Below are 24169 nucleotides of genomic sequence, written 5' to 3' on the forward strand. Positions count from 1 at the left end.
TATTGGAATGCCCTCATTTTATAAAGAAGGAGGAGTAATGTCTATGGAAGATTTGAGGAATGAACTTGTAAGCATCAAGGATCGGGCTCTGTCAAGGTTGGATCGAAGCAAAGACATGGCCCCTACCGTCAACCAGATGATCTTCGAATACCTTTCACAAGGAGAAGAATTGAAGAAACGGAGTATTAAGATCAAGACTTTTAAAGAGGATGATTATATTCATCATTTAGGAATTCTTAATCTCTTTTTACTTAAGTTTGTTAGGAATATTCAAATTAACAATTAGTATTTTGAAAAGACACGTCTTTTCATAAATGACTTTTGCTCTCATATATATATGAGAGAGGTTTTTGTAATTAAAAAAAAAGATATTATAGGGACAAGACAGCGATGTATGATAGCCTGTAAGTTTTCTGTTATACAAATTTTGATGGAATACATGCTATGATCAGTCGTTTTTCTTTGCGTATGTGTTGTGGATTATTTCATTTTGTTTTTGGCAGTCGCTTGTGATATTATCTAAAGGAGATAAGGTTATTCATATTCTTTAAATGAAATTTATGTTGTATGTTATAAGGTTGAAATAAAAGTTCTGCTTGCGAAATATAATTGTTCTTCGCAGTGCTTACTTGAATGGTCCCTTAAAGGTAGGGTTAAATTCATTCAGGCAACTTATGATATAAGCATTCAATTGATCTCATAAGAAATAATAACCGACAGATCCATAAAGGGGTGGGTAAAAACTGTCTCACAGGTTCGCACAGTAAGTCCTAAAAGAAAATATAATGACTCTGTAGCCCAAACGGCGAAGAAGGCACTGGCTACTTACAAATTACACTTATCACCATATTCATCATATGTTATTTTAAAGCAATAGGAGTAACTAAGTAGGAAACATAGATCGAATAGCTTCTACAACAACAATCTTGAACTCATCTGCTATATCTCCATCCTAGGAACTTATGCCATTCTGAGATAGGAGGAAACCAGATCAGGACACTTAATCTGCTATAAAAGGCACTGGTCATTAAAAACAACTGGTGAATAGGTATACCCGCCTAGGTCCTGCAGAGCCTAAAGTGAGAGAGTTAACAACCAAACAGGTTCACTCTATATGTTGGCCAGGTCAATTGGAGGGTTTGATCATTGGAGTTGGCATTTCCTTAGAACCTATCCAATCTGTTTATTTGAGACCCAACACATCCTTTGTCTATGCCTACATGCTTATAATTAGTGTTTCCACGTCAACATGCACTTACTCTACCACCTAGGAAAACTAGGAGATAGGGGTTAGAAGTGGACCGGGGATGTGAAGTGTGGATATTAGTGGAAGGTTATGGGATCCATAGTCTAGCAATCAAGTTGTCAACACACGACACAAACAAGATCAAAATCAGTGATTAGATGGACCACACATTCTACACTTAAGTAACTAGTTGCATACTTCAAATAATTCTTTCATCATATTCTTATGCCTACAATTGTCTGTATTGGTCAATGGGGTTCTAAGTAATGGTACACCATACTTGTTGAAGGTGAATAAAAAGGAATTTTCCTAGGTTTAAAACTAGTTTGGCTATGTGGTAGAGTAGTTGGATGTCAAAGTGTGCATATGTGGCAGTCCACGTGGTGGCCCAAAAATAAGGAGCCTCACGGTTATATCTTTTCAATGTTGTATGTTTCTATCTATGCATTGATACTATTTTTTACAAACTAGAACTAAGGCCTTTTCTAAATTTTACTTGCCTCTCTAAGTGTCCTTCAATGTTCTACCATGTTTATTATAATCATCACTGAAGTGCTCTATGTGTTGTTTACTGTTAGTAACTTTTTATAGTTCTTGATTCTCAATGCGTCTCTAGGTTATAGTGTTTATGGTTCTCAATAATACTAGTTATGTCTACAGGTAATGTTCTTTCTAAGTTTTACTGTTTATGCTTCCATGCATTGCTATGATGTTGTGGGTTATATTGTTTATGCCATTTAATGTTTTATCCTTTCATTGGATTGTATGAGTCTATATCTATGATTTTTAAAGCTATAATTTTTACAAGACACTCAAAACACATATGTTACACTGAGCATGTAGTGTATAATATTAAAACATTGATATAAACATTTGCCTATTTGGCTATTTGCATATACTTGCCTCTGAGTTGAATTTTTCACATAAATAGTTAGGGTACTTAACCACCATGAGAATAGAAGGTAATACATTTTTTTCCTTTGTAACTTAAAACCTTAATGACAGTATAACTTAAAACCTCAATGGCAGTATAACTTAAAATCTCATAGTAACTTAACACCCTAATGACAAGATAAATAATAACAAACAACACATAAAACCCATTGACAATATAACTTAGAACCCATATATTAAACTTGGCACACCACACATTTTACAATATAATTAAAATTGAGCATAATGTTAAAGCCAATTACCAACCACCACATATCAAACGAGGGAAAAACAATGAACATATACAAAAATTTGCCAACAAGCAATAGAAAGAGGGGAGATACCTATATAAAAATGGCTTTTGCTTCTCCACAACTTCTTTGAAGCAATGTAATGAAATGAAATTGAGTGGATGTCCTAGCTATTTGAATTGCTTTCATTAATGTCTTGGTGTTTGGATTGTGTTTCAGTGATTTAAAATTAGCTATAAATGGATGAGTTGATTGATTTGGTTAATTGCTTGTAGAATATGCTGATGTTTGAAATTATGTCTTGTCGATTTAACAGGTTCAATGGTAGTTTTACATCTTGCTATTGTTCGATGCAAGGGGAAGTGGGTGGAAGTGCCCATTATGTGTGCACTTCAGTATGTGATGGGACACAATGTGTTGATTTTGGTTTGATAAGTGATGTGAATGTGGATTTGACTAACATGATGTGAATGTGGATCTAGCTGACTGGCAATGGATCTGATTGGTACTTGTGATGGGATACAATGTCTTGTAAAATGATGAAATGGATTCACTTAACTTTTAGTACAAGTTAGAAAGTTGAGTGCCTAAGGCTTAGTTGTCTACACAGTTGTACTTTTTTTTAACTTATTGGGAGTGTTTATTTCAAAGTGATATTTGTCAAATGAATATGCTCTAATTTCAAAAAATATACTCGTATATACTTAATTTTGACAAATCTATTTATATTATAAAATAGTTTTTCTGCGTACAATGTCTAAGTCCATTTAATCACTGCTTCTCATTTTTTTAGGACATCTGTTGACAACTTGACTGCTTGACTATGGGGTCCATAAACCTCCACACGCATCACTATTGGACCTTGCTTCACTTTTGGCCCCTCTCTATAGTCAAATGATAAATAACGTTAAAATTGTGGTGAGCAATATCGTTAGTATGTTGCAATTTAAAGCTAAACCCTATATAAAAAATTTTTGATGTAGTTAGGTTAGTTTAAATAATAAGCTAATGTGTTTCTAGAAAAGAGGTTAGTATTGGGAGGAAATTAAGGTAAATACTAATTGCAAACAAATATAGTTATTAATGTTGTTAGAAATAAAGTTAATAATTTCAATAGTAACATTATGGTAAAATCAATAAAAGAGTAATAAGATGATATAAATATTAGATTAATATTATTGGAGACTTGGAATTAGTATAAAGAATGATTTTAATATTTGACCAACCTTAATGTAAATGAGTTTGCCTCAAAAAACTACACAGTTGAATCCTCGTAGTAATATCACAATTTGACTTATTGTGGAAAAAGATCTCCTTGTTTTCTCCATAATGAATGGCTCATTAGGCACAACACTGCTGAAGGTTTTGCAAATGGCATTTCTAGCTAAGTGGACTTAACCTTGGAGGAAACTCCATGGTTTAGTGCGCTTGACTACCTCCTAGGAAGGTCCAATGCTTCACTTCTATGAGCATCACCTAGATGCAATGAGTGCTAATTGTTGCATTCATTCTCATGAGAGATGGGTTCTTGTGAGCCACTACTCATGAATCATGGGTCAATGAGTTTGCCTCAAAAAACTACATAGTTGAACCTTGGTAGCAATATCACAATGTAAATACTATCAAAAAGTTTTAATTCCTCCCAATGTCATGATAAGTAAATAAGAACAATATAAATGTGCACAAGAAGTCTCTCTAGAACAAATTTTGTTAACATAATTATTGACAACCAATAGATCGAGTGATAATATTAATGGAACTATTATTAGCTTTGATATTATTAATGATATTAAATTCAACTAGAGAATCATGTGTTGCCTCTATAATGACACTGTTAGAAATTAGGATCTAAGGATACTAATCATTATAAACAAGATTATAAAGTAAATGAAATATGAAACATACATGCAAAATGTACACATTACACAAGATATACATGGGGAAAACCCTTTTGGGTAAAAAACCCCATAAAGCATCATTTAATTAAAACACTTACAAATATAGTCTATAATAAAATAGACATGAACCTGGGGATACTCCTCCAATACTTCCACATGGCCAATAATACCTCATATGCATAGTGATACAACTCACCATAAAGCTCCAAATTCACCCACCTCTCAAATGAGAGAGAACCTCCTTAAATATAGGAGGAAGGGTGACTTCACTAGTCACACCTAATCAATAACCCCCACTCATAAATAATTAATAATCTAATAGTTACTAGATTATAATTATTTCAAATGGGATATGCTTATAAAGCATATAATATATAAGGTTTTATAACCTTATATTAGAACATTATATATAAATGTTATAAGGATGTGCTCCCTAATAACATTATGTTCTAACACTCCCCCTTAATGTTAATAGGGGATCACATGTCAATTTCCATAGAAGAAAACATGAAGCACCCCAGTAACGTAGGTCTTCTTTGACAGTGATAAATAGGGACACAAATATATGCCAACATGAAGATCATGCATTCCGGACTACATGAAAGTCATCTTGTCATAAGATATAATCCCAGTGTTTTAAAAATGATGTTGTGAGGTCTTGAAAAATTATATTGGAGCCGCGGTCCCCTCAAATTAGCCTCTCCCCAGGTTCATTACATAGTGCCTGTAGGTCTTAATACAATGCTTTTACAAGTGGAAGTTTTACAAGGAGAAGAATTTACAATATGCCCGTAGGACTTAAAAAAATCTGCCCGTAGGTCTTACGATACTATGCCCATATGACTTAAAAAATAAAGGATTTAGCCACTAGGTGGTGTCATTGACATGCACACTCCCCCTCAATGGCATCACCTAAGGCCAAGCATTATTTGAATTTGGAGCATATAATGCCTAAAGGTCTTATGCCTATTAGGTCTTAAATCTAGGATTTAGCCACTAGGTGGTGTCATGTACACTCCCCCTTAATGGCATCACCTCAAAGCCAATCACTGCATAAAGGATTTCAAAGTGATGGCTAAAAATATAATATATAGTATGTGCTCATGATCTTCAAAGTGTCTTTATTATAAAATGCTTTCACTTGAGTGAGGTGCCCATGATCTTCAAGGTGCCTTTATTATATAATGCTTTCACTTGAGTGAGGTGCCCATGATCTTCAAGGTGTCTTTATTATAGAATGCTTTCACTTGAGTGAGGTGCCCATGATCTTCAATGTTTATTTTGATCTTTAGAAATGATATTCTCTAGAAAGAGTAAAGTAACTTCAAGTAATATAGTACTTTCATATGTATCCAAATGGAACTCTTCCATAAATCTTCAAGGCCATATTGATTCTTCATATTTTGTCCATTTGATTCAAAGACATATAGAAAATAGTCTTCTTATTAAAGTATTGCACCATCCATGTAATAGCACTTGCACCATATGTTTTGAAGGCATAACCTCGTCATAGAAGAAACAATATAGTTAGTAACATAGTAATCAATTAAATTAATTTTTGGTGCAAAGAAAGAACATAATAGTATGCATTTTCCATTTGCCAAAGATCATATAATATTCCTCATAAATGTAAAATATAGTCCAATAATTGGTAGCAAGGAGATCAATGTATATTTTCATGAGAATAAGCATGAATAACTAGTTGTCTTGTTTAAGATACAAAATAGACATGCTACTACATATAGTAATGATCCATATAAAATTTTAGGCAACGGGTGAGCTATCCTTTCCAGGTTTGCTCCCCAGACAGTTTATAAGGGCGATAGCCACCCATTATAAATAGGATGATTGAAAAAGGAATGGATCAAATATAGAATAGAATAACAAATAACTTGGATCTCCAAAAGAGGATACTAATGAGAAATTTTTTAATTTACATATGCATAATTAATAGCCTTTATATTTCATAGGTAAATATTTGATCCTCTATCTATAGATGATCATGTGATAATTTGATAGTAAATCATTCGTACATCAAACATAGTACAAGTAGGAATATCCTCAATGTTAATATAATGCATATCCTTCATCAAATACTAAAAAAAAATAAAGATAATTCATGATGTTCCTTCTTTTATTCCTACTAGTTCGTATGTGACATTTTAAATGCAACATAAGCACTAATATAGTTAATAATAAGTAATTTGGAAGGGCCACTTGAAAGGCATGTGACACATTGAAGTAAAGTTAGTTGATCAAAGATTCAAAAATAATTCCATGGGTCTTAAATATATATGAAGACTTGATTTTTTTTAAAGTATTGAAAGTAAATGGGAAATGTCATAAATAAACAAATTTCATTATAATGACAATGGATAGCAAAAAATTACCCTATCAAAATGTAGTTTAAGATATTCTCATAATAATTTCATGCCAATCAAAATGACAAAAGGACCTCAAGAATATGGTTTGCTTCTAGATATTATCATGCCAACTTAGAAGGGGTGTAGATTTTGATATATCTTTATTTTGATAGACCTAATTCAATATCTTCTATAAAAAACTCAAGAAATCTTGAAAGAGAGGAGGGCATTATTGAACATGAGGTTGAAACTATCATTTAGAATTGTTATGAAATTAATCTCATATTAAAAAAAAATAATGTAGATTATACTCCACAATCTTAAATTCTCTTCAAAGATATCATCTTTATGAAATTAAAAGTGGTTATATGAGAACAATGATCCACCATAAACTCTAAAATGCATTATTGGTCAGACACTTAGATGTGACGTAGAAAAAAATTCTACGAATTTCACCTAGCATCACACTAAGTTGCATTATCTATTTCATGGAGAAATGACTTGAATTTGGTTTCATATGTGAGATGTAACTGCAAGAAGGCTACTGAGCATGAAGGAAATTTTTCAAGTGGAAGTAATACATTAATAAATATAGTTTTATCAAAATTGAATATATTTCATTCTAATATTCGACTTAAAGTTTTAAGGCTAGTTTGGAAAAGTAGTACTTATCTTGATAGATTCTCTGATTTGACATATATGTTTCTATATTGTAAACATCCCCTTAGACCATGGTTGATATCTAACAATTAGTGGAGAATGGATAAAAAACACAAATAATTTTCTGAAACAAAAATCTTCAATCTTCAACATGTTGTTGACTCCTCTTAGACCATCATTGACCTTTTGTTAATGTTGATTGTTCAAATCACAATCAATAAACTGCAAGGCTTAGGTGAGGCTAAAATAAAAAACACAACCAATATTTCAAAGTCTCCCAAATGAATCAATTCCATTCCCTAAAAAAAACAACTACAACGGTGAAATCTTCAAACTCTTTTCTAATTGCTGCAAACATTGTTTTAAGATTCTTTTATTATAGGAATCTAAATAACTATTGTGTGGAGCCCACAAAGCACCTTGACAAGCTTATTCTAATACTAATAAATCTGAATTTTGTATTGAAATCCCCTTACTATAATTCTGATATCTAAATCAGACCAGATGGTATTCCTAATTCCCTGCTTTCCTTAATCGATACTTGTGCTTAGACTTGATAATAGAAGATATGCCAAATATCTATTAATGTTTCAGATTCAATTCTACAATATGGTATAGGTATGTCTGTTACGGGGTATGAAATATGTTATGAATGTAATATTCCCATCACTAATAGTGATAGACAATGATAGTATGTCTGACATGAAGAATATATTACTGGCAGTGGAGTGTTTGCTATGTCGCAAAGGACAATGCGATTTGATTTGATTTGGGAAAACAGGTTGCAGAAATGAGCAATACAACGTTACCCCCTGTTGCACTCTTTATCATCAGATTTCACTCTTTCTACGGTAAGCAATTCATTTATTTCGATATTCCTGAGCTATTGGCAGATATATTTTTTTAAATATAGTTTGATGATATATTTTGTACAATGTCACACTGTATGATTAGTTTTACTTATTTCAGCTTTGCATCGTGCTGGTGCTTACACCCATTTCATGGAGGAGGAGGATTACGAAATGCTGGAGTGGTTTAAAATATTCAAGGAGAAAAAAGTTCTTTTCATGTCTTTTTTAAAGAGTGTAATCTAAACATGGAGATATAATTTGCTTTTGTGTATCAACAAGATTATGTTTTGTATCCCTTCAAAAACACGTCCTTTCGAAAATCAATCATATGTTGAATGGTGAATGGTCACGTATCTAATGAAAGACAACTTCTTACACATTTTGTGTAGTCTATAAACAATTCATACTCATATGTACTTATTGTATAGCCACGCAGAAGGTCCTCCATGACCACTTTATGGATTATAATCGTATCAATATAGTTATAAAATATTGTTAACGGTTGCAAGATTATGTGATGTTTTAACAAATTCAAATGGTATTTTTTTATTTATTTATAATAAATCAATTCTTAAAGAAGATAATTTTTGGAAATAATTGAATGGTCATTCTTTAGAAAATTAAGAAATTATTGTTATAAGAATATAATTTTGGTTAGCATTCAATTTTATTCTTTCTTGATGAATTTAGATATAAAATGACATCGTGATGATTGAGATTGTTGAAACTTTTCTTAGCATATATTATAGATGAGTACCAATTTTTTATTTTAAGATGCAAGCTAAAATATTAGCCTTTTTTGTTTTTCGGAAATGGTGTCCTTGTAATCATGTTGCTCAACTAATGTAATATATGATATATTTCTTCCTCAAAAAATAGATTAGCAATGAACAATTATGTCACTAAGATTTGTTGATTTAAAGAAATTAAAGTGAATGATAATAAGAATGAAATTTGATGATTTTTAATGTAATAATGGAGAAAGAACATTCAATTAATGTGAGAGGAGGGAAACCAAGGTCACGACTTATGACTTTTAAGAACATTATTTGACATTTTAGTAAGGGATAATAATGTATTAAAAGAAGCATAACTTTCTATAGAATTGGCACTCAAAGGTTTTGATAATAAAGTTATTTTATAAGAGAACAATTCTTGATTTAGTTAGAATATAAAATCATAACCACCTAATAATTATCTATATGCATTACAGATATTTAGAAAAAAAATTGAAATATTCTTGAAAATATCACTTATGAAAAAATAATAGTTAGAATTTCCTTACTTGGCCTTGATAAATTGATTTTAAAAAATAGATAAATGAGACCTTGCACATGTGTTGATTCAACATAAATAAGAATTCCATCAAGTTGAACATATCTTTTAGTATAACTTGTAAAAATGATTAGTATAGCCTAACCTACTCTGATACCATGTTAGAAATTAGGATCTAAGGATACTAATCATTATAAACAAGATTATAAAGTAAATGAAATATGAAACATACATGCAAAATGTACACATTACACAAGATATACATGGGGAAAACCCTTTTGGGTAAAAAACCCCATAAAGCATCATTTAATTAAAACACTTACAAATATAGACTATAAAAAAATAGACATGAACCTGGGGATACTCCTCCAATACTTCCACATGGCCAATAATACCTCATATGCATAGTGATACAACTCACCATAAAGCTCCAAATTCACCCACCTCTCAAATGAGAGAGAACCTCCTTAAATATAGGAGGAAGGGTGACTTCACTAGTCACACCTTTTCAATAACCCCCACTCATAAATAATTAATAATCTAATAGTTACTAGATTATAATTATTTCAAATGGATTATGCTTATAAAGCATATAATATATAAGGTTTTATAACCTTATATTAGAACATTATATATAAATGTTATAAGGATGTGCTCCCTAATAACATTATGTTCTAACAAACACTCATATTGCTAGTGATATTAAGGTTATATTTAATAACAATAATATTTTTGATTAAGATAAAGCAAGTTTTGAAGGGGTCTAAAACCCTGTACAACAAAAAGATTCCTAAAACCAGAGAACAACATACTACCAACAACAAACCATTAGGAAAACATCAACATAATGACATACAACAAAACAAGGGCTAAACCCTAACAAAACTATTGTAATTGCTTCAAGATTTTTTGTGGCTTGAAGATCCTTCAGAATCAAGCGATCATGCAAGTTCATCATGTCTATAATAAACTTCCTCTGATCCTCTGTAGGCTTGGAATGGCTTCGAGTTCTGGCTGACAGACCCAACATCTTTGCAGAAAACTTATTTCCTTGATCTTTCCCTGCATCCTTACTAGCAACTTTACCTTTCTTAACATCATCAAAAACTCGAGTCTTACCTTTCTTCTCCTTTTCCAACCTTCATATCCTTCACCTTGTCATTATGAATCAATAGGCTAGCAAAATTATTTTGAATGACCATGCTCACCACCATCTCAAGTTATTGTGGATAAAAATACTAATACTAATGTTACTAATGTTAACATTGACATTATTAGTGATGCAAGGTGAAAAAAATAAATGTTAATAATTAACATCCTAATATTAATATCGACCATGGTTGATACCATGATTAGGCTAAAAATAATAATAATGTTAACATGGCATTAATATTAATTTTATTAGAGGTGAATTTAATGAAAGTTTGATGTTATTAATACTAATCTTAACATCTATTCATTTTTTAAATCTAACTCTTAATAAATATAACAATATTATTAAAGGGCTCAGTGTTGTGGATAGTTAACACAAAAAAATACATAACTAAATTAATGTTTAGTTGTGTTTTCCCATAGTAAATTCTAGACATTACAAATTCAATTTTCTTGATTTCAAAAATTAAATGGTCAATAACTTCTGCTTCTAGGCTATAGATGAGAACTTTGGCTTCTACAATTGATTCACCATACTCCTTTATTTTCTTTACTAATTTTGTGAAATTTTAGTTTTCTTTACTTATTGAGGTTATTGATTGCTTTGTTTTATCTATGTTAGTGAGTGTCATTCTATCTATTAATCTCTCCGATTTAGGCTTCTCCAAATTCTTAGCAAGAACTCTTTTGATGCACTCTAATGAGACTTCACAAGCCTTCTCAATCTTTCTGTGATATTTTCCTCCCTATCTTGAACCAATTTTAACAACCCACCTTCATCAATTTTTATTTTATATCATCTTAATTTCCTTAACTATATTTCTTGCTTCTTGTTATCTCCTTTTTCCATAGCGAAGTTTATCCATCCATAAAGTTTTCTTATTTATCCCAAGAGTTATAATCGCAAGTTTTTAGGATCCCACATTCCATAGTCACCCTGTAAGGTGATTAACACCCTAAAGATTGGGACCTAGTGTGCCCCCTCTCCTTAATACCCAAAACAAAGGTGTTGACAATGAAACTAAATGTTGACAATACAACCTAAATCGATGATTTAGTTTATTTCTTTAGTCACGTCATTGAAGTATGTATATATCTCTGCATGGCTACATGCACTTATAATAGGATCAAAGTTGATTGTTTTAGGACATGTTCCAAAATGCTTCATTAATAAATAATTTTGAGAGAATCCTTACAGAATCAATTTTGTGCATATCCCACAAACAGTGCATTCCCTGAGACCACACTTATTGAGGCATTTTGTCGAACAATTTACATGCCTTGTTTTTTGGTTCCACATTTTTTATATACGATAATATCTAACAAAAATCCCCTTCTATTATTAAGCACTGATGGATGTCCACATATCTGATCTTTTTTGTTTGATGGATGATCCAAAGCTCCCCTTTTGGCACAAACAGGGAGGATGCTAGCAAGGTTCTAGAGTCTGGTTTTACCCATGTTAAACACATTTGCATTGATCCTGCAATCATGGCGTTCATTCGATGAGACCACATTTCTTTGAGCATCCACATGTTTGAAGAGATGGATTAAATGAAGAGAAGTTTGAATTCAATAATAAACTCATGATATGATAATTATTAAATAAAATTTATAAAGTAATTAAGCATGGGGTCAAGAAGAAGGACGGAGTAAGAAACTTTGAATTAAAAAAAAAGAGAAAAATTTAATAAATATTTCAACCAAAAAGGTAAAAATAAATATTAACATATTTCTACATATTTCAAGTCAAATTTAAAGAGAAAAAAAAGAAGTTGGAACTTGTTCTTATCTTCCCAATAAAACAACGAATACAATCAATTTGACATGAAATGAAAAATGCACTTAATATAATAAAAGGTGTAGTGTTAAACTTTACTAACAATTGACAAGGAAAATATGAAGGGATAAATTTTTTAACAAATAGATAAAATAAATTTTTTAATTATAGAGAAGATAAACTCCATCATCAATATTGATTTTTTAAATTTTGAAATGATTTCATTTAGTGATATATATTGTTTTTAGTGTACTTTGTCTTTCTATATGACATTTTTGATAAAATTGATATTATTATTTAATAGTTAAGAAAAAGGTTACGGAAGTAAATTTTCTCCATGTGACAAGTTTGCAAACCAATTAATTTTTTCAAAATTAATTTTATTAATTCATTTAATAATAAGTTGGTTGTTGCATTTCTTATCAATTATTATGAGAAACAAGAACAAAATGTCACTTTGTCAAACATTTATTTTAGTGCACTATATTATTTCAAATTTAAAAATAGGTTTGGAGTTTTTTAAAAGAATAATAAATTTTATATTCGTTCACTAAAAACATTATTCTACACTATAAAATTGAGAAATCATTTGACAAAGAAATTTCACTTGTATTTATAAAGATAATATGTTGTAATCTTACAATGCTTGGAGTCTCTTTACTACTAGAAAACAATGAGACTATTAAGATAATAAAAGAAGTATCATAAAAAGAAAAAAGATGTAGAACAATGCTTGGAGTCTCTCTACTACTAGAAAACAATGAGCCTATTAAGATAATAAAAGAAGTATCATAAAAAGAAAAAAGATGTAGAACAAGGATGGAGAACCTTTCTTTTATAGAGGATTAAGGAGAGCTACGCATACACTTCCAAGTCTTCAAATTTGCAACCCTACACTACCAATTTCATTCATATTTCTCATGATCACATATATGCACATAAAATAAATTGCATCCCCAATATTTAAGAAAAAAATTACACTTCAAAAGATCTTTAAATAAAAGACAAATGCTATAAATGATAATCTAAATCAATTTAAACAAAACAATAAATATTGTAGTCAATTAAAGACAATAAAAGTTAACTCAGTTTGTTTTTAAAAAATTAGAATATAAATCCTAATAGCTCTAGTACTTCATAATTAGCACTCTAAACATAGAGGAAACACTAATTCTAGCAGTCCTAAAAAGCTGTTTTTTAATCTTATGGTTGAAACCATTGGTGGGATTTCTCCCAAAGGGCTTGTTTATACAAGCTTCCAATCGCTTTGAGAAAATATTGGAACGATTCAATTATAGTCTAAAAAGGTTGATTTTGCCTAGATACATCATGGTACCAACAACTTCTTTGCCAAAGTTTATGTAATCAATTTTTAGCTTGTTACACAATCCATTTAAAGGTTGCTTACGAAATATTTTGGCTTTAAAATATGGATTTTAAGGGTCTTTTTAAAATGCTTTCACTATAATCATTTTGACTTAATTGTAAAATAGAATTCTAAAAACAGAGAAATTGCGAGTTTATGAACCATGGCTGTGTCATGGTAGTTCTTTTTTGGAGGAAAGAATGTGTAGCCCTTTTAAGGCTATTTTCACAGAAATATTGGGTGTCACAACAAAAGAAGATTATGCTTCGTCTAAACCCTCTTATTGTAGGGTTATAAGATTTGGCCAATATATAAATGACGTAGAATTAATTTTAATTTTGTCTCACGATGGAGGAGCATCTTAAGATAATCTTGCATTAATTGGTATATAGAGAATGCATGGGAAGAAATATGTTGAGCATCTAGAATAGTATATGAATGCACAAGAATATACAAAGCTTTTAAATTGCAGATTAAAAGATTGAAAATAAGGGGAGAAGACAAAAGAGGGGTATATCTCTTGCCTTCATCCACAGGAAGATGAAAGAATTTAAAAAACCAAAGTAATAAGGATTGTCAGCGTAGGAGTGAGAAGAGGGGGAGAAAGCTAATAAGGGAAATGCTCAAGCAAAGGATTATGTAGAGAAGAGCACAAGCACACAAGGAAAAGTAAGATAAGCAGACAGGAAAAAAGAGCATTAGCACAAAGGTTGAAATAAGGTATGTGTTGTGGGGCAGGCGAGGAGAATTTGACATGAATTGTATCTTCCTATATGCACAAAGAAAGACAACCATTAAGAATTTTTTTGGCAGATTGGGAAAGAAAGAAGCGCAAGAAGCATAAGTAAACAAGAAGGGAATATTAGCGCAAAAATTGGGGAAAGGGTGCGTGTATGGGAAGTATAAGGGAACTCCAGCGCAAGAATTCAAAAAACAAAAAAATACGAGATTAGTGAAAACAAATAAGAGATTGGAAACAGTTTGCAGTGTGCTTGCAACTTGGAATGCAGAGTCAAGGTTTTTGAGTTTTTATCAATGCTGAAAAGAACAGAGAAAGGCAGACTTGTGGTAGAGACGTTCTATTTTCAGATTTAGTTTTGTTTCTTTGGGTTTAGTCGATTTTGATTTTAAGAATAGAGTCAAAGAAAAAGAACAGTTGGCTTGCACAACAGATTCTGAAAAGAAATAGAAAATTGAGTCTTCTTATGTGAACATTTAAAGTCGGAAGTTTAGAAACTGCAATTTCTTTTATAGGTTTTGTATTTGCATTTAAAATAAAGCATATATATATTTTATGTTATGAGTTCAATCAGAATTTGTTTCTTGAATATACTACATAGAAGATTAGTTAGAGGTATTGATTTAATACATTTAAATGAAGCTTGATAAGACACTTTAAAATGAAAGTTGCATTATCTCATCTCAAATGAAGATAATTTGAAGCTACATGATCATCTTCGTTCAGAAGTTTTTGAGAGTTTGAGGTCTCTCTTTTCTTTTTCAAATAAAGTTTTACTCTTTGTCGACAACAAGGGACAATCAAAGATTAGAAGATTGTAGCTAGCAGCAATAAAAGCAACTAACAAAGCCTCTAAATAGAGGATGAACGTTCTTAGAAGCACTAAAAGCAACTCTAAAAGGTACCTAATTGACAATGGAGTTCTTTTGTGACACTCTTGAAGAGTTTCCTAGTTTTGAAGTATGTGCATTTTAAATTTAGGTATCTCTCTACATTGAAAGATGGAATGTAAATCTATATTTATGTTAATGATAAATCTTACTTGTTATGGGTTTGTTTAGTCTTTAAGAGTAAAGGGTGGTTTGGTAGTTACTTCTAAGTATTATAATTCTAGTAGGTTGATTGATATTAATTTTTCTAATTATAACATTTTTTTATCATAATAGTGATGGTCCTACAAAAAATGGTTATCACCTTAAAAAAATGTAGACAATAATTAACATAAATTTAAATTTTATTTCACATTATTTAATTCTTTGTAGCCCTTGTCTATGTTTATTATTTAACTAGCTCTAATTAAAATTGATTAGAATTGTCAAATTTTAACACCTTAATATTATTAATAATGTGTATTAGACAAAAAAATTTAAAAAAATTAAAAAATAAAAATAAAATAAAACCCTTTATTTTAGAAGACTTCAATAAATTTACTTAAATCTTTTCAATGTTTTAAATTAAATTTCTTTAACCTTTTATATCGTTTTTGAGTCGATATTAAATAGTTAAATTTACCATTTATTTATTAAAAAAATGGCACTTGATAATTTTTTTGTTTGAAAATGATAATAAAAATGAAATGTATAATAATTACATAAAAAATCACTTCTATTTAAATTTTAATTTCATAGGAGTTGTGTCAATAATTTTTCAAAGCCAGCACATAATTCATTATTATTTTTGTTAAATATTTAAACATTGATGTCTAATGTTCAATTCAAAATTGTCACAATTCACATTAAGAAATAATGAATTGTAAATAACAAATTATTATGCTACAGTTTTTCAAAGAGAAAACTGATTACATACTTTAATAATACCAATATTTTGTTACATGAAATTTACCCATTTTTATTTTATATCACCCAAACAATGTTAATGTAGCGCCTACTTCCAAATCATTAATAATTAAAAAATATTTAATTTAAATTAAAAAATATTTAATTTAAATTATTTTCTAAATGACACAACAAAACTTAATGAAAGGATATCACATACTATCATTTCTCTTAGAGAACAAATAAACACACAGATATATAAACATATAAATATAAAACACCGTCGTAGGCTATCACATAAAAAAAGGTGAAATAAAACATAGACAACTACAATCATAACCATTCACACATAGAAATATAAAACACCGTCGTAGGCTATCACATAAAAAAAGGTGAAATAAAACATAGACAACTACAATCATAACCATTCACACATATAAATATAAAACACCGTAGGCTATCACAGAAAAAAGAGTGAAAGAAAGAAAACATAGACAACTACAATCGTAACCATTCACACTTGACACAAACTACCGAGCATCAAAAACATTCTTCTCGTGGAATTGTAATTTTTCATTAAATAGCGAGGCCAAAGAGTATATGGCACAATGGGCAAATATCCATATTATTATTTTTGTTGCTGCAAATAAGTTATTATAAATATCTATGTACTTGACGGTGTCATAACTGGTAATAATTGAAGACTCCAAGAAACTTTGCATGGTGGCGGCCCTAAGTTGAAAATTCTAGAAGTGCGGTGTTTAAAATTCCATCTCAGTTTTTTTAAATGAATGCTCTTTAGTTATGGCATCTCAAAAATAAGTTTGTAGCCAATCAATTCAATAGCTAAGGATGTTTTTTAAATTCCTTGCTGGTAATTTTATAGATTTGGTTGTCCCCTATATTATTTTTCAGGAGAAGAGGCGTTTCTTCTTTGGAATTCAATTTTTGGAGCAATAAAGTATGCAAACTTATTTATAAAATCATTTTATGGGCAAATTATTTGTATTTCTATTGTAAGGGTTCGTGATAAATAACACCTAACATCCTAGCCAAAGTGATATGTTTTGTACTTTGGAAATGGGTGGTTTTGAGTTTAGCAATGACATGTAATGCCTTAAACATCGATAATAGCAACATGCACATTATGATAGATAAAACCTAACATCCTAGCCAAAGTGATATGTTTTGTACTTTGGAAATGGGTGGTCTTGAGTTTAGCAATGACATGTAATGCTTTAAACATCGATAATAGGGCCTCCCCTTTTGTTGCCGAAAATGCTTCTCAACGAGACATCTTGCTTCAGACTGTTCTCTTCCTCGTCATAGGGGCGCTGCTACTTGGTGGAAAAATGCCACTATTGACCATTTGACTGTCAATGCTCTCTCGAGAATTAGAATAGATTCTTAGACCAGGTTTGCTAATACGCTTTGAAGCGGTTATATCTCTCTTTTGCGTCCTTCCCCTAGATTTTGAAGTTAAAACAAAAATAGATTTTTTACTTTCTCGATGTTTCCTAACATCCTCTATAAAACCTTCTCGTAGAAGAATCCTTGTGATGTTCTCGGTAATAATAGTAGCTGCTACTCGAACTGTTTTTTTTAAACAATATCAACATTTCTTATATAAGTCATTAGATTAGCAATAGTATCATTACCCATGGCGAACTAGTTCTTAAGAATTTACAAGCTCAATATAAAGGCATGTTTATCTTTTTTTTAGGAATATGCTTAACATTACTTCTACATAGTTTATCAGTATTTATGATACTTCAGGAGCCAATGAGATTATTTTGGTGAAATTCAATTCTCTTAATTCCTCAGTAACTGAACCAAAAACTCGAGTTCCTCTTGGATTTCCTTTCTGATCAATGACAACTGCTGCATTGTCATCAGATCGTATTATCATTCCATCACTACGTTTAAGTTCTTTACACGTACGTATAACTACGGCGCTAACTACCTCTGATTCTTCCAGAGGCATATTAAGTGCTGCTTCTTTAATTACAGCGATGATAATATCGCCGATATTAGCGGTGTTACGATTACCTGCTCCTAGCACTCGAATACACATTAATTTTCGGGCTCCACTGTTGTCTGCTACATTCAAGTAAGTTTGGGACTGAATCATATTTCCTCCAAAACAATTGTTAACTCGGCAGAAAAGAAGTATTTCTTATCAATTCAATAATCTTTTTCTGCCAGAAATATCTCTTTGGTTCGGCATTATTTACGCAAACTAGTAATAAAGGCGCTGCTACTTGGTGGAAAAATGCCACTATTAACCATTTGACTGTCAATGCTCTGGACTCAGATTCGGCTAGCTCCTCTCATGAGGACGATGTCTCCTCTCGAGATGTAGTGCCTCTCACTGCTGCTGAACCTTCTACCGATTCTCTCGTTGCTGCTACTGTTACTCCTGTTCTACAGCCCTATTCTACTTCGGCTGAACCTGCTTCTGATGCTACTCTGTCCGCTTCTCTACAGCACCCTACTGTTGATCTGCAACAACCCCTTACAGGTCAGCCTCCTAATGATTCCCTTCCGGACAATCTCCAACTCGACGATCCTATTGATTCTCTTGCTTGGTCGGTGGTTCGTCGTCAGCGGAAGCGGAGGTCCTTCCCCCCTCCCTGCCTCCCCCCTAATCTTGGCTTGGATGTTTCTATCCCTCCTTGATTGGGCTGTTTTTGTGTTATTTCTGCAGGCCTCTTTCGCCTGCTTGGTCTATTTTGTATTTTTGGTTTGTGAATAGTCTTGGACTATGTAAAGGGTCGGCGCCCTAGTTAAAGCTGTTTTTTTAATCAAAAACATGCACATTATGATTTAATGCTGTTATCTCTATCAAAGATATGTTTGTAGTATTTTTTTTTGGTCAAAATATCAATCATGAACAAGCATTCTAAGCAAGTTGAAAAGTCCACCCCTTGAGTTTGCTACTATCTCTAAGATTGGGTTACTGAATAATAACAATTTTGCATTTTGGCAGTGCTTTTGTTCTCATATGTTGATGTCTAAATTTTGGTTTTGGTTTATTGAGTTTATTGTTGTTTAACCATGGTAGTTATATATTACTGACTTTTGTCTTTGCATAAACTTCTCCTCTCTCAATTGATGGGAGAACGGAATGTTTGATCAGACTTCAAGTGATTGTACATGTAATATAGTGCAAGCAATATATTGTTTGCAAAATGGTTGGTGTAGTTGGCATCAAAAAGATAGCCACACAGGAGGCAAAGACCAACACAGTTGGGCATATCAGAGAGATGAACCATTCAGGTACATAAATCATAGGAGATTGATGCAGTTGGGCATTGAGTACATGTCTATCCTACACGTACAACTACAGTGATCAAAAGTCAATGTTTAAGTGAGGAACAATCATATCAGAATGGCCATGTCATCAATTGTCAAACAATTGTAGAGGAGACAATGATGAGCTGTCAACATGGTTCGATCAATAGTATAGTAGGCAGCCAATTGGCGGTTTACAATGTCTTGATCAATTATTATCTTCTATCCTAGAATTGATGTGGCCTTATGTGTTCATGTTTCCAACATATGTAAAACAAGCATCTACCAAGTCGTACTTCAGACAAAAAAGTAGGTTCAAAGAATAAGATAAACATATATATGATATCAATTCTAGATAGAAGACAACCAAAAAAATCAATACCTATAAATTGCACGAGAGCATTATGGAAATTTATCATTTATTGTTTGTCATATTCATTAGCAAAATAGAAATATCAAGTGCACTAAATATAAGTTGAGACTGAAAGGAAGATTGGGGTATACAAATTTCATTACCAAATAGATGCCAGTTTTCGAAATCTTGAAATACTAGAGAAAAATGAAATGTTCTCTTATTGCATGTTTCAGTGCTTTTTGAGGTCTGAGAGCAAAACTTATGAGAAAATCTTTTCTTATAAACAGAATCAGAACTTTTAGTATCAATGAGCTAAAGTTTCCTTTTTATTGGTCAAATACAAAAGCTGTACCAATTTAATTCCATGTGCCTGTCTAGACTGCCCAAGATTCTTCAAATACATTTCTCAGGTTCTTCTCATTATCTTGCTCTCAACTCGTTGGAGAGGGTATGAGCAAAACCGTTCAATTTATTTGTTATGTAAAGAAGAATTGAGCCTCAATGCAGAAATAAGTAAATTCCAATACAAGCATTCTACTGAAAAATATATATGAGCTTTCATTGGTCAATTAACAATCTAACTTGCAGCTACTCTGCACTAAGTGCTTGGTTGCTACCCATGACCATTAGAAATGTACTGGGCATACCAAACATCCATTATGACTGGAAAAGATGGAACTGCTGTTCAAAATTTTGAGGAGGCTGTTAATAGAACTGTTGTTGCTGCTGTCGCTGTTGTTGCAAAAGTGCAGATGCTTGTATTGGCTGTTGTACAAGGATCGTTCCCTCACTTTGCTGTGATGGAAGACCATTTGCCTGGCATGTTTGTGACTTAGCATAAAAAATTCCTTGAAATCTACTAACTTTTCTATTTGTTTCCTAAGAAAATAAAAAATTGAGTATAATAAAAGTTACAACTGTTTTCTTAATAAGTGGAAGAAGTTTATATGCTTAAAATCATTATGGTAGAAAAAAATTAAAAAGGGGAACATTTTCTTGGACGTAAGATCATTTTCTCTATGAGAAGTATTTGTCAAATGATCATACTAAATTATATAGATATACAAATCAAATCTCAATATTATGATATCAACTTAATTTAAAATGCATTTTAAATAAAATTTGTAGTGAGAAAATAGAACAATATCTGGTTTATATTGTGCACAATATTCTACACCTATCACTAAAACCAAAGTAAAATATTGGCAGAGCATCAAATCAATTTCTTATTGCCAACTTTTGAGGAAATGGTTTGGTGTCAATAAAACATCACATAAAGAAGCAAGTTATCTTGAGGGTTTACAATTTTTTTTGTTTGGACGATGAACATTCTGCTTTCTTTTGTCTCCATTGGTAATAAGCTTCATTCAACTTGCGTTAAGGACTGAGGGGTATCTATCATAGTTACTAGGATACTTGTACCCTAACCCATGGTACCTGTCTTATGTACCAAAAATACATCCCCATCTCAGAGACTTATATGCAGAGGTCTCTACACATTAAGAGACTTTCATATAAGTTTCTTTGTGTGTCGTATCCCTTGAAAATGAATACACTTCCAATAGAGCTTTTGCAACTATATCACACAAAATACATAAGATTTTCTAAAAGTGCTGAAATGTGGTTGAAGAAAACTAAAGGAACTATACAAATACACTAGTAGACTTGCAATTTTCTTTTTCTTTTTCATAAAATTTTACAAGTTTTTTTGGTGGTAGAAATGTTTCTTATCAAATCCCAAAGAGGTAAGAATATAAAGTGAAACAATAATAAGGCTTAAGATGTATGCATGCATTGAAGTTTTATCAATTGATTGAAAATATAGCTATCTTTAAAGTTCCCGATATCATGCTTTTTAAAAACAATGGCATTCCCCTCCTAGTTTCTTTGTCATCTGTAGGTGATTATCAAACATCAATATAATTAACCTATTTCAACACTTCAAAATGTTATATATATATATATGTGTGTGTGTGTGTGTGTGTGTGTGTGTATGTATGTTTTTTAAAGTAATGGGATTCCCCTCCTAGTTTCCTTGTCATCTCTAGGTAATTACAATTTTAAATATTTATTTTTCTATTACAATGATAATTATCAAATATCAATATAATTAACCCATTTCAATATTTTAAAAATGTTAGTTTTATTTTTTACTTTCAGTATTCTACTATTCAACATTCTCTAAAGATATCCATTGTTTGATAGATATAAATCACTTGTAGACCAATAATAACCACATATTTACAACATATTAGAGTGGGCAACAAATTTAAGCAGAATGTTACCCAAATAAGTATCCCATGAACCAATATTATCCCTCCATCCCCATTTTTTAATTGAAGGAAACATACTCTAAAAAGAAGGATGTCCACGCGATGCCCATCTTTCTTGCATTAGGGTCATCCTAATGTCCTCAAGATGGTTAAGAACTATTGTGATGTCCCCCTTTAATCTTGAGGATGTCTTACAAGCCCCTCAATATCCAACTTGTTGAGTTGCTAGAAAAAACAAAAAACAAAATAAAATAAGACATCATTCTAATAAAAAGAGGTTATAAATCAAATAAACCCTTAAAGAGGAGCCCACTAGAATGTTACCCAAATACATATCTTGGAAACCAATACCCCTCTCCAACCTCTCTTTTCCCCTAATCCCCCTTTTTAAATTAAACAAAAACATCAACTAAAAAAAGATGCCAAGGTGATGCCCTTATATTTCTTCTTGGTGTCACCTTGATGTCCTTGAGATGGTTAACTATCATAATGTCAACTGCAATCTTAGGGATGTCTAGCATACCCCACAATACTCAACTTATTTAGTTGCTAAAATAACAAACAGTTTACTAAAAAAAGTATCATATCAATAAACCCTCACCTTGATGTCCTTGAGATGGTTAACTATCATAATGTCAACTGCAATCTTAGGGATGTCTAGCATACCCCACAATACTCAACTTATTTAGTTGCTAAAATAACAAACAGTTTACTAAAAAAAGTATCATATCAATAAGCCCTAAAAGAGTGGTCTACAATATTGATAAAAAACTTATAGAAATACTTTTAGAACCCTACACACATTATTATTTGTTCGAAATTATATTAATAATTTTAGTTTGATATTTGCAAGGCCAAAATAAAGAATTTCATCCTTGGCACTATTGCCACTCATTTTGGACTCATTTTGACCTTTGTCCATAGTGTAATACTTAAAGTACAAATAACATATTTTGGGTAAAATGTTTGCATTTTACCTTGCCTTATCCTTGACTAAACTAAACTCTCTTTTCCCCAAGGATCTAGATACAATCTTCACATTCCTTGCTTCTTGCCCTAATCATTCTTGCATTTTTGGTTTAGTACTTGATTTGAAACTACACATGCACTATTGACCCCTTAATTCCAATATCATATTTTCAAGTTATCTTAGGACTAAACTAACTATAATGTTGGGAAATAGGGTTCACAAGTTTATGCATGAAAACTAAGAATTAAACCTATCTCCAATGATTAGACTTAGAAAGAGAATGGATTCACTTGGCTTAATCTCAGATTTGATGAAAAGGACTGAGCACAAAGTTAATTCAATAATCCTTGAATTGAGTTGAAAATGAGCTATGTAAAGAATGCAAGATCTAGGGCTAAAGATGTGAAATTGATAAGAATCAACATGCACAAACAGTCTGAAATCAAATATGTAGACACAATGTACATATTTGGAAATAGGAAGCAAAAAGGAACCTGTGTCTGAAACTTAGAATCAGAAATGTCGTACAATGTCACTTGGGGTGACCTTGTCCAAGGGCTCGGATGCAAACAATAGATGCCTTATTGGAATCAAAATGTTGTTCTGAGAGTTTCCTTGAAATTTTGCCGGAAAAGTGTCGAACAATGTCGCTTGGAGCGACCTTGTCCTCCAATTTTTGCCTTTGCAAAAGCTGAATCTGTGCTCTCTGTCTCCTCTTCCTGAATCTGTAATTGTTCTCTCCCGAATTTGCCGCTTGCACACAATATAAGGAAAATGGTGTTGTTGGTAGGAGTTTGCCTAGGTCAAACCTCGAGTTTGGAATTAACCCTATAATTGAATTGAATAGAAATTGAAATGGAAAACATACCTTAAAAAGGTCAAAGGATAGATTTTGAATTGAAATGCTAAAATTGGAATGTTATACCTTCACGAGTCTCCTTTGTGTTGAAGTCTTCATAAAGATGTTATGTAAGGATGTAGGAATGTC

General features: G+C 31.6%; 1 protein-coding gene across 4 annotated transcripts in view; it reads right to left on the reverse strand.

Moving 5' to 3' along the window:
* Positions 1-20130: 20130 nt before the first annotated feature.
* LOC131067540 (probable histone-arginine methyltransferase CARM1) overlaps positions 20131-24169 on the reverse strand; it is a 253344-nt gene continuing 249305 nt past the window's right edge. Inside the window, exon 15 of one of the 4 annotated variants that reach the window (XM_058002590.2) lies at positions 20131-20754. In XM_058002590.2, the coding sequence (XP_057858573.2) occupies positions 20644-20754 (111 nt within the window). In that variant the 3' untranslated portion in view covers positions 20131-20643. Of the gene's footprint in view, positions 20755-22152; positions 22437-24169 lie in introns of those variants that run through there. The other 3 variants (XR_009111832.2, XM_058002592.2, XR_009111833.2) reach the window with 3 other exon arrangements.

Source organism: Cryptomeria japonica, chromosome 10 (genome assembly GCF_030272615.1).
Source record: "Cryptomeria japonica chromosome 10, Sugi_1.0, whole genome shotgun sequence".
In the NCBI taxonomy this organism is placed as follows: Eukaryota; Viridiplantae; Streptophyta; class Pinopsida; order Cupressales; family Cupressaceae; genus Cryptomeria; species Cryptomeria japonica.